The following is a 12,829-nucleotide window of genomic DNA, read 5'->3' on the forward strand; positions in this document are numbered from 1 at the left end:
TTGTAGTAGTATTAGTCGGTGGAGAAGTAGTAGTTAATAATAGTACTAGTAGTACATAGTCATAGTAATTGTAATAGTAGGAGTAGTAGTCGTTGTAGAAGTAGTAATTAATAGTAGTAGTAGTCACAGTTATAGTAGTCATAGTAATAGTAGGAGTAGTAGTAGTCGTTGTAGAAGTAGTAATTAATAGTAGTCGTAGTCACAGTTATAGTAGTCATAGAAGTAGTAGTAGTACTAGTTGTAGAAGTAGTACTTAATAGTAGTAGTAGTCATAGTCACAGTAAAAGTAGTCATAGTCATAGAAGTAATTGTAGTAGTAGTAGTAGTAGTAGTCATAGTCACAGTTAAAGTAGTCATAGTCATAGAAGTAATTGTAGTAGTAGTAGTAGTCATAGTCACAGTTAAAGTAGTCATAGTCATAGAAGTAATTGTAGTAGAAGTAGTAGTCGTAGAAGTAGTAATTAATAGTAGTCGTAGTCAAAGTTATAGTAGTAGTTGTAGTAGTAGTAGTAATAGGCGTAGAAGTAGTAAACTAATAGTAGTAGTAGTAGTAGTTGTAAAATAAGTAATTAATAGTAGTAGTAGTCGTAGTCATATATATAGTAGTAGTAGGAGTAGTACTCATAGTCATAGTAATTGTAAAAGGAGTAATAGTTGTTGTAGAAGTAGTAATTAATAGTAGTAGTAGGAGTAGTACTAGTAGTACATAGTCATAGTAATTGTAATAGTAGGAGTAGTAGTCGTTGTAGAAGTAGTAATTAATAGTAGTAGTAGTCGTAGTCATAGTTATTGTAGTCATAATAGTAGTAGCAGTAGTAGTAGTAGTACTAGTTGTAGAAGTTGTACTTAATAGTAGTAGTAGTCATAGTCACAGTTAAAGTAGTCATACTCATAGAAGTAATTGTAGTAGTAGTAGTAGTAGTCATAGTCACAGTTAAAGTAGTCATAGTCATAGAAGTAATTGTAGTAGTAGTAGTAGTAGTAGTAGTAGTAGTAGTAGTCGTGGAAGTAGTAAATTAATAGTAGTAGTAGTCGTTGTTGTAAAATAAGTCATTCATAGTAATAGTAGTCATAGTCATATATATAGTAGTAGTAGTAGGAGTAGTAGTAGTAGTAGAAGTAGTAATTAATAGTAGTAGTTTTCATAGTCATAGTAGTCATAATCATAGAAGTAATAGTAGTATTAGTCATAGAAGTAGTAATAAATAGTTACAGTAGTCATAGTCAAAGTTATAGTAGTCATAATCATAGTAGTAGTAGTAGTAGTAGTCGTAGAAGTAGTAATCAATAGTAGTCGTAGTCAAAGTTATAGTAGTCATAGTAGTAGTAGTCGTAGAAGTAGAAGTAGTCATTAATAGTAGTAGTAGTCATAGTTATAGTAGTAGTCGTAGAAGTAGTCATTAGTAGTAGTAATAGTCATAGTTATAGTAGTCATAGTAGTAACAGTAGGAGTAGTCATAGAAGTAGTAATTAATAGTAGTAGTCGTAGTCATAGTTACAGTAGTCAGTCATAGTAGTAGTAGTTGTAGAAGTAGAAATTAGTAGTAGTCGTAGTCATAGTTATAGTAGTCTTAGTCATAATTATAGTAGTCGTAGTCATAGTTATAGTAGTCATAGTCAAAGTAGTAGTAGTAGAAGTTTTAATTAATAGTAATAGTAGTCGGAGTCATAGTTATAGTAGCCATAGTCATAGTCATAGTAGTAGTAGTCGTAGAAGTAGTAATTAATAGTAGTAGTAGCCATAGTCATAGTACTAGTAGTCATAGTCGTGATAGGAGTAGTAGTCGTAGAAGTAATAATTAAAAGTAGTAGTCGGAGTCATAGTTATAGTAGTCAGTCATAGTAGTAGTGGTAGTAGTAGTAGTTGTAGAAGTATAAATGAGTAGTAGTAGTAGTCGTAGTCATAGTTATTATAGTCATAGTCAAAGTAGTAGTAGTATAAGTTTTAATTAATAGTAGTAGTCGTAGTCATAGTAGTAGTAGTCATTCATAGTAGTAGTTGTAGTAGTAGAAGTATTAATTAATAGTAGTAGTAGTAGTAGTTGTAGAAGTATAAATGAGTAGTAGTAGTAGTCGTAGTCATAGTTATTGTAGTCATAGTCAAAGTAGTAGTAGTATAAGTTTTAGTTAATAGTAATAGTAGTCGTAGTCATAGTTATAGTAGTCAGTCATAGTAGTAGTAGTATAAGTTTTAATTAATAGTAATAGTAGTCGTAGTCATAGTTATAGTAGTCTTAGTCATAATTATAGTAGTCGTAGTCATAGTTATAGTAGTCATAGTCAAAGTAGTAGTAGTAGAAGTTTTAATTAATAGTAATAGTAGTCGTAGTCATAGTTATAGTAGTCAGTTATAGTAGTAGCCATAGTCATAGTCATAGTAGTAGTAGTCGTAGAAGTAGTAATTAATAGTAGCAGTAGCCATAGTCATAGTACTAGTAGTCATAGTAGTGATAGGAGTAGTAGTCGTAGAAGTAATAATTAATAGTAGTAGTCGGAGTCATAGTTATAGTAGTCAGTCATAGTAGTAGTGGTAGTAGTAGTAGTAGTAGTTGTAGAAGTATAAATGAGTAGTAGTAGTAGTCGTAGTCATAGTTATTGTAGTCATAGTCAAAGTAGTAGTAGTATAAGTTTTAATTAATATTAGTAGTCGTAGTCATAGTAGTAGTAGTCATTCATAGTAGTAGTTGTAGTAGTAGAAGTATTAATTAATAGTAGTAGTAGTAGTAGTAGTTGTAGAAGTATACATGAGTAGTAGTAGTAGTCGTAGTCAGAGTTATTGTAGTCATAGTCAAAGTAGTAGTAGTATAAGTTTTAATTAATAGTAATAGTAGTCATAGTCATAGTAATAGTAGTCAGTCATAGTAGTAGTAGAAGTAGTAATTAATAGTAGTAGTCATAGTTATAGTAGTCAGTCATAGTAGTAGTAGTAGTAGTAGTTGTAGAAGTACAAATCAGTAGTAGTAGTAGTAGTCGTAGTCATAGTTATAGTAGTCATAGTCAAAGTAGTAGTAGTATAAGTTTTAATTAATAGTAATAGTAGTCGTAGTCATAGTTATAGTAGTCAGTCAAAGTAGTAGTAGTATAAGTTTTAATTAATAGTAATAGTAGTCGTAGTCATAGTTATAGTAGTCAGTCAAAGTAGTAGTAGTATAAGTTTTAATTAATAGTAATAGTAGTCGTAGTCATAGTAATAGTAGTCAGTCATAGTAGTAGTAGAAGTAGTAATTAATAGTAGTAGTCATAGTTATAGTAGTCAGTCATAGTAGTAGTAGTAGTAGTAGTTGTAGAAGTACAAATCAGTAGTAGTAGTAGTAGTCGTAGTCATAGTTATAGTAGTCATAGTCAAAGTAGTAGTAGTATAAGTTTTAATTAATAGTAATAGTAGTCGTAGTCATAGTAGTAGTAGTAGTAGTCATAGAAGTAGTAATTAATAGTAGTAGTAGCCATAGTCATAGTTATAGTAGTCATAGTAGTGGTAGGAGTAGTAGGAGTCGTAGAAGTAGTAATTAATAGTAGTAGTAGTCATAGTACTAGTACTAGTAGTAGTAGTAGTAGTAGTAGTATTTCAAAAAGAATGAAAGGAAGAAAAAAACTATGATGTCACCAACTTTGTAGCAACATTCCATTTCTATTGCACAACTTCAACCAGCAACCACTGAGACAAGAACACAGACTTGGACCGCCATCTTTGTCTGACTGGACAGGAAGTATTGACCTTATTTGGAAGGAATTACCCGAGAACGGGGCGGTAAATCGATATCAAAATATATCGCGGTAGACACGTAATTGAAGTGTTCGATAAAACGTTCTACCATTTATTTTTTTCCTCTTGGTGGGAAGAAAACGGGAGTGGACAAGAATGTGCGTGCGGAACTTTCGGTTTCGAGTAATCGGCAATATACAGGAAGGGGCGGAGCCATGTGTAAAATGGTAGAGAAAAACACACCTTGACAGGTAAAAACCAGATGAATTTTGATTGAGGTGTGTTGCTTCACGGGTTTGGAGACTACATAACGGTGGTCCTTCAGGTACATAATACTGTAAATACTACTTTTTCCCCCCCACGCTTTGAACCCTGCGGCTTACAAAACGGTGCGGATAATTTATGTATTTTTCTTCGCCGACGGCCATAATGCAAATATATATATATATATATATATATATTTTTTTTTAAACGAGCAAAGACACTGAATGTGCGTTATTGTTTGAGCTGTGGCGCCATCTTTTGGACGAGTTAGCCTTCCTACTCGTACGGATTCTGTAAGTTTTACAATACAACTAAAACAATTCATGCTTACCAAAGCGTCCCACGTGTGACGTCTGTCGGAGTGTTTTTCACGCACGTTTGTACGCGCTATCGTGATGTAATCAAGCTAGCGTCTTTAGCATTGGCTTATGCGCTAACGTTTTACGAGTGTCTGTGTTAGCAATTACATCACCCGGGAGTTATTGAGTCTGTTTAGGTGATTGGAAAGCTAGTTCGCGCAGCTAGTGGGTCTACGCCGATGACTTCTGTTTTGTTAGACCGGCCATTTTACTGCCCTGCTGTTGGAAACAATTAAGGTTTAATAACTCATTTTAACAACGTATATATCTGCGACTTATATGTTCAAAAGGTGTCACCTTGATGATGTTGAGTTTGGGAAGCAGGTTGCAGTCCGCCAAGGTGAGCGTGTCCCCGTCCAGGTAGGGACGACGGGACTCTGTGACGTTGGGGTTCCGGTCCAGCTCGTGAGGGAGCGGCGTCTCAAAGTACATGTTGAGTTTCACCAGGGTGGACAGGAATTTCTTTTCCAGCACTGCAACATCAAATTGTTATCATTTATCAGCACAGGTGACGAGTAATGCATGTACTTTAGTTGTGTGAACGCTCCAAAACATTCGCACATATGCTTTTCTACACCAAAACTCATCTATTTATTCTTCTTCTTCAAAAATTCCCAGATTTCCCAGAATTCCTGGACATTTTTCCCATTTGAAATTAATCAGCCATTTTTCAAACTTTCACCATTTCCACATTTTTCAACCTATTCAAAAAACCATTTCAGCTTCAACACATTGCACCATGCTGGAAATTTAAACTACCCCTTTTCCAAGTTCAAAAAAAATTCCAGGATTTTCCAGAATTCCTGGTTTTCCAAAGCCCTGTTTCCACCCTTTTTTCTGGCGACTACTACTCCCACATTTTTCAACCCACTTCAACCGTTTTACCGTCAAAACATTGCTTTTAATCAGGACAAAAAACAAAGTTGTTTTTTTGACTGGAAAAATTCCCGGTTTTCCCGAAATTCCAGGAATTCCGTAATACCATTTCTGAATCCAACATGTTTGTACTTCAAAATTTCTCGACCGATTTGAAAAATTTCAACACCCACCATTTCAACTCATTCAGACCATTCAAGTTTTTTACCATTTTCAAAAAAATTCCCGCTTTTCCAGAAATTCCCAAATTTTGGGGAAATTCCCAAATTCCCCAATTCTTCTTCGAAGTTCCAAAATTCCCACATTTTCCATCTGATTCAAACCGTTCCAACTTCAAAATATTGTCCATTTTTCAAACTTCCACAATACCCACATTTATCAACCGATTCAAACCATTCCACCTTCAACACATTCCACCATCCTGGAAATTCAAATTACTCTTTTTCCAAGTTCAAAAAAATTCCAGGATTTCCCAGAATTCCCAGTTTTCCAAACCTTATTTTCACCCCTTTTTCTGTCGACTACTCCCACATTTTTCAACCCACTTCAACCGTTCCACCGTCCAAAAATTCCTCTTAATCAGGAAAAAAAACGAAGTAGTTTTTTTAAATGGAAATATTCCCATTTTTCCCGATATTCCAGGAATTCCGTAATACCATTTCTCAATCCAACATGTTGCTACCTCAACATTTCTCGACCGATTTGAAAAACTTCAACACCAACCATTTCAACTCATTCAGATCACTCATGTTTTTTACCATTTTGAAAAAAAATTCCCGCTTTTCCCAAAATTCCCAAATTCTTCTTAAAAGTTCCACAATTCCCACATTTTTCATCTGGTTCAAACTCTTCCAACTTCAAAATATTCATCTTTTTTGGGAATTGTGTGCATTACTTCAACAATTATAAAAATTCCCGGATTTCCCATAATTCAATTTTTATTTAATTTTACCCATTCAAAATGAATTGTCTATTTTTCAAACTTCCACAATCCCCACATATTTTAACCTATTCAAACCATTCCACCTTCAACACATTCCACCATCCTGGAAATTTAAATGACTCTTTTTCAAAGTAAAAAAAAATTCCAGATTTTCCAGAATTCCTGGTTTTCCAAAGTCCTTTGTCCACCCTTTATTCTGGCGACTACTCCTCCCACATTTTTCAACCCGCTTCAACCGTTCCACCGTCAAAACATTCCTCTTAATTAGGACAAAAAAACGAAGTTGTTTTTTGGACTGGAAAAATTCCCGGATTTCCCGTAATTCAAATTTTTATTTTTATTTTACCCCATTCAAAATGAATTGTCCATTTTTCAAACTTCCACGATCCCCACATATTTTAACCTATTCAAACCATTCCACTTTCAACACATTCGACCATCCTGGAAATTCAGACTTTTTCCAAGTTCAAAAAAATTCCATGATTTCCCAGAATTCCAAACCTTATTTTCACCCCTTTTTCTGTCGACTACTCCCACATTTTTCAACCCACTTCAACCATTCCACCGTCCAAAAATTCCTCTTAATCAGGAAAAAACACAAAGTCGTTTTTTTAAATGGAAATATTCCCATTTTTCCCGATATTCCAGGAATTCCGTAATACAATTTCTCAATCCAACATGTTGCTACCTCAACATTTCTCGACCGATTTGAAAAACTTCAACACCAACCATTTCAACTCATTCAGACCATTCACGTTTTTTACCATTTTCCAAAAAATTCCCGCTTTTCCCGAAATTCCTAAATTTTGGGGAAATTCCCAAAATCTTCTTCAAATTTCCACAAGTCCCACATTTTCCACCAGATTCAAACCGTTCCAACTTCAAAATATTCAGCCTGTTTGGGAATTCTGTGCTCTACTTCAAAAATTATAAAAAAGTTCCCGGATTTCCCATAATTCCATTTTTATATTTATTTTTTTAATTTTCCCCATTCAAAATGAATTGTCCATTTTTCAAACTTCAACAATCCCCACATATTTTAACCTATTCAAACCATTCCACCTTCAACACATTCCACCATCCTGGAAATTCAAACTACTCTTTTTCCAAGTTCAAAAAAATTCCAGGATTTCCCAGAATTCCAAACCTTATTTTCACCCCTTTTTCTGTCGACTACTCCCACATTTTTCATTCCACTTCAACCGTTCCACCGTCAAAACATTCCTCTTAATTAGGACAAAAAAACGAAGTTGTTTTTTGGACTGGAAAAATTCCCGGATTTCCCGTAATTCAAATTTTTTATTTTATTTTACCCCATTCAAAATGAATTGTCCATTTTTCAAACTTCCACGATCCCCACATATTTTAACCTATTCAAACCATTCCACCTTCAACACATTCCACCATCCTGGAAATTCAGGCTACTCTTTTTCCAAGTTCAAAAAAATTCCAGGATTTCCCAGAATTCCAAACCTTATTTTCACCCCTTTTTCTGTCGACTACTCCCACATTTTTCAACCCACTTCAACCGTTCGTTCCACTGTCCAAAAATTCCTCTTAATCAGGAAAAAACACGAAGTCGTTTTTTTAAATGGAAATATTCCCATTTTTCCCGATATTCCAGGAATTCCGTAATACAATTTCTCAATCCAACATGTTACTACCTCAACATTTCTCGACCGATTTGAAAAACTTCAACACCAACCATTTCAACTCATTTTGACCATTCAAGTTTTTTACCATTTTCAAAAAAATTCCCGCTTTTCCCGAAATTCCTAAATTTTGGGGAAATTCCCAAATTCTTCTTCAAATTTCCACAAGTCCCACATTTTTCATCTGGTTCAAACTCTTCCAACTTCAAAATATTCATCTTTTTTGGGAATTGTGTGCATTACTTCAACAATTATAAAAATTCCCGGATTTCCCATAATTCCATTTTTATTTAATTTTACCCATTCAAAATGAATTGTCCATTTTTCAAACTTCCACGATCCCCACATATTTTAGCCTATTCAAACCATTCCACCTTCAACACATTCCACCATCCTGGAAATTCAAACTACTCTTTTTCCAAGTTCAAAAAAATTCCAGGATTTCCCAGAATTCCAAACCTTATTTTCACCCCTTTTTCTGTCGACTACTCCCACATTTTTCAACCCACTTCAACCGTTCCACCGTCCAAAAATTCCTCTTAATCAGGAAAAAACACGAAGTCGTTTTTTTTTTAAATGGCATTTTTCCCAATATTCCAGGAATTCCGTAATGCCATTTCTCAATCCAACATGTTGCTACCTCAACATTTCTCGACCGATTTGAAAAACTTCAACACCAACCATTTCAACTCATTCTGACCATTCAAGTTTTTTTTTACCATTTTCAAAAAAATTCCCGCTTTTCCCGGAATTCCTAAATTTTGGGGAAATTCCCAAATTCTTCTTCAAATTTCCACAAGTCCCACATTTTTCACCAGATTCAAACCGTTCCAACTTCAAAATATTCAGCCTGTTTGGGAATTCTGTGCTCTACTTCAAAAATTATAAAAAAGTTCCTGGATTTCCCATAATTCCATATTTATATTTCTTTTTTTCATTTTCCCCATTCAAAATGAATTGTCCATTTTTCAAACTTCCACGATCCCCACATATTTTAACCTATTCAAACCATTCCACCTTCAACACATTCCACCATCCTGGAAATTCAGGCTACTCTTTTTCCAAGTTCAAAAAAATTCCAGGATTTCCCAGAATTCCAAACCTTATTTTCACCCCTTTTTCTGTCGACTACTCCCACATTTTTCAACCCACTTCAACCGTTCCACTGTCCAAAAATTCCTCTTAATCAGGAAAAAACACGAAGTCGTTTTTTTAAATGGAAATATTCCCATTTTTCCCGATATTCCAGGAATTCGGTAATGCCATTTTTCAATTCAACATGTTACTACCTCAACATTTCTCGACCGATTTGAAAAACTTCAACACCAACCATTTCAACTCATTCTGACCATTCAAGTTTTTTACCATTTTCAAAAAAATTCCCGCTTTTCCCGAAATTCCTAAATTTTGGGGAAATTCCCAAATTCTTCTTCAAATTTCCACAAGTCCCACATTTTTCATCTGGTTCAAACTCTTCCAACTTCAAAATATTCATCTTTTTTGGGAATTGTGTGCATTACTTCAACAATTATAAAAATTCCCGGATTTCCCATAATTCCATTTTTATTTAATTTTACCCATTCAAAATGAATTGTCCATTTTTCAAACTTCCACGATCCCCACATATTTTAGCCTATTCAAACCATTCCACCTTCAACACATTCCACCATCCTGGAAATTCAAACTACTCTTTTTCCAAGTTCAAAAAAATTCCAGGATTTCCCAGAATTCCAAACCTTATTTTCACCCCTTTTTCTGTCGACGACTCCCACATTTTTCAACCCACTTCAACCGTTCCACTGTCCAAAAATTCCTCTTAATCAGGAAAAAACACGAAGTCGTTTTTTTAAATGGAAATATTCCCATTTTTCCCGATATTCCAGGAATTCGGTAATGCCATTTTTCAATTCAACATGTTACTACCTCAACATTTCTCGACCGATTTGAAAAACTTCAACACCAACCATTTCAACTCATTTTGACCATTCAAGTTTTTTACCATTTTCAAAAAAATTCCCGCTTTTCCCGAAATTCCTAAATTTTGGGGAAATTCCCAAATTCTTCTTCAAATTTCCACAAGTCCCACATTTTTCATCTGGTCCAAACTCTTCCAACTTCAAAATATTCATCTTTTTTGGGAATTGTGTGCATTACTTCAACAATTATAAAAATTCCCGGATTTCCCATAATTCCATTTTTATTTAATTTTACCCATTCAAAATGAATTGTCCATTTTTCAAACTTCCACGATCCCCACATATTTTAGCCTATTCAAACCATTCCACCTTCAACACATTCCACCATCCTGGAAATTCAAACTACTCTTTTTCCAAGTTCAAAAAAATTCCAGGATTTCCCAGAATTCCAAACCTTATTTTCACCCCTTTTTCTGTCGACTACTCCCACATTTTTCAACCCACTTCAACCGTTCCACCGTCCAAAAATTCCTCTTAATCAGGAAAAAACACGAGGTCGTTTTTTTTTTAAATGGAAATATTCCCATTTTTCCCAATATTCCAGGAATTCCGTAATGCCATTTCTCAATCCAACATGTTGCTACCTCAACATTTCTTGACCGATTAGAAAAATTTCAACACCAACCATTTCAACTCATTCTGACCATTCAAGTTTTTTTTTACCATTTTCAAAAAAATTCCCGCTTTTCCCAGAATTCCTAAATTTTGGGGAAATTCCCAAATTCTTCTTCAAATTTCCACAAGTCCCACATTTTTCACCAGATTCAAACCGTTCCAACTTCAAAATATTCAGCCTGTTTGGGAATTCTGTGCTCTACTTCAAAAATTATAAAAAGGTTCCTGGATTTCCCATAATTCCATATTTATATTTATTTTTTTCATTTTCCCCATTCAAAATGAATTGTCCATTTTTCAGACTTCCACGATCCCCACATATTTTAACCTATTCAAACCATTCCACCTTCAACACATTCCACCATCCTGGAAATTCAAACTACTCTTTTTCCAAGTTCAAAAAAATTCCAGGATTTCCCAGAATTCCAAACCTTATTTTCACCCCTTTTTCTGTCGACTACTCCACATTTTTCAACCCACTTCAACCGTTCCACCGTCAAAAAATTCCTCTTAATCAGGAAATAAAACAAAGTCGTTTTTTTAAATGGAAATATTCCCATTTTTCCCGATATTCCAGGAATTCCGTAATACCATTTCTCAATCCAACATGTTACTACCTCAACATTTCTCGATCGATTTGAAAAACTTCAACACCAACCATTTCAACTCATTCAGACCATTCACGTTTTTTACCATTTTGAAAAAAAAATCCCGCTTTTCCCAAAATTCCCAAATTCTTCTTCAAAGTTCCACAATTCCCACATCTTTCATCTGGTTCAAACTCTTCCAACTTCAAAATATTCATCTTTTTGGGGAATTGTGTGCATTACTTCAACAATTATAAAAATTCCCGGATTTCCCATAATTCCATTTTTATTTAATTTTACCCATTCAAAATGAATTGTCCATTTTTCAAACTTCCACAATCCCCACATATTTTAACCTATTCAAACCATTCCACTTTCAACACATTCCACCATCCTGGAAATGTAAATGACTCTTTTTCAAAGTAAAAAAAAAATTCCAGATTTTCCAGAATTCCTGGTTTTCCAAAGTACTATGTCCATACCTTCTGGTGACTACTCCTCCCACATTTTTCCACCCACTTCAACCGTTCCACCATCAAAACATTAATCTTAATCAGGACAAAAAAAATAAGTTGTTTTTTTTAACTGGAAAAATTCCCGGTTTTCACGAAATTCCAGGAATTCTGTAATACCATTTCTCAATCCATCATGTTAATAATTCAACATTTCTTGACCGATTAGAAAAATTTCAACACCAACCATTTCAACTCATTCAGATGATTCAAGTTTTTTACCATTTTCAAAAAAAAAATCTGTTTTTCCCGAAATTCCTAAATTTTGGGGAAATTCCCAAATTCCCAAATTCTTCTTCAAAGTTCCACAAGTCCCACATTTTCCATCACATTCAAACAGTTCCAACTTCAAAATATCCAGCCTGTTTGGGAATTCTGTGCTCTACTTCAAAAATTATAAAAAAGTTCCCGGATTTCCCATAATTCCATTTTTATATTTTTCATTTTCCCCATTCAAAATGAATTGTCCATTTTTCAAACTTCAACAATCCCCACATATTTTAACCTATTCAAACCATTCCACCTTCATCACATTCCACCATCCTGGAAATTCAAACTACTCTTTTTCCAAGTTCAAAAAAATTCCAGGATTTCCCAGAATTCCCAGTTTTCCAAACCTTATTTTCACCCCTTTTTCTGTCGACCACTCTCTCATTTTTTGAACCCACTCCAACCATTCCACCGTCAAAAAATTCCTCTTAATCAGGGAAAAAAACGAAGTAGTTTTTTTAAATGAAAATATTTCCAGTTTTCCCGATATTCCAGGAATTCCGTAATACCATTTCTCAATTCAACATGTTACTACTTCAAAATTTCTCGACCGATTTGAAAAAATTCAACACCAACCATTTCAACTCATTCAAGTTTTTTACCATTTTCAAAAAAATTCCCGCTTTTCCCGAAATTCCCAAATTTTTGGGAAATTCCCAAATTCTTCTTCAAAGTTCCACAATTCCCACATTTTCCATCTGATTCAAACAGTTCCAACTTCAAAATATTCAGCCTGTTCGGGAATTCTGTGCTCTACTTCAAAAATTATAAAAAAAAAGTTCCCAGATTTCCCATAGTTAAATTTTTTTTTCCATTTTACCCCATTTAAAATGAATTGTCTATTTTTCAAACTTCCACAATCCCCGCATTTTTAAACCTATTCAAACCATTCCACCTTCAACACATTCCACCATCCTGGAAATTTAAACTACCCTTTTTCCAAGTTAAAACAAATTCCAGGATTTTCCAGAATTCCTGGTTTTCCAAAGCCCTATTTCCACCCTTTTTTCTGGCGACTACTCCTCCCACATTTTTCAACCCACTTCAACCGTTCCACCATCAAAACATTCCT

The 12,829-nt window shown here is 34.3% G+C and overlaps 1 protein-coding gene across 1 annotated transcript in view; it reads right to left on the reverse strand.

Annotated features, from left to right (window-relative positions):
- The window catches only part of clic3 (chloride intracellular channel 3), a 29,064-nt gene that overhangs the window by 821 nt on the left and 15,414 nt on the right, over positions 1–12,829 (reverse strand). The window contains exon 6 of the mRNA XM_061966460.2: positions 4,624–4,799. Within this exon, the coding sequence (XP_061822444.1) occupies positions 4,624–4,799 (176 nt within the window). The remainder of the gene's footprint in view (positions 1–4,623; positions 4,800–12,829) is intronic.

The sequence above is a fragment of the Nerophis lumbriciformis genome, linkage group LG11, assembly GCF_033978685.3.
Source record: "Nerophis lumbriciformis linkage group LG11, RoL_Nlum_v2.1, whole genome shotgun sequence".
Classification (NCBI taxonomy): Eukaryota; Metazoa; Chordata; class Actinopteri; order Syngnathiformes; family Syngnathidae; genus Nerophis; species Nerophis lumbriciformis.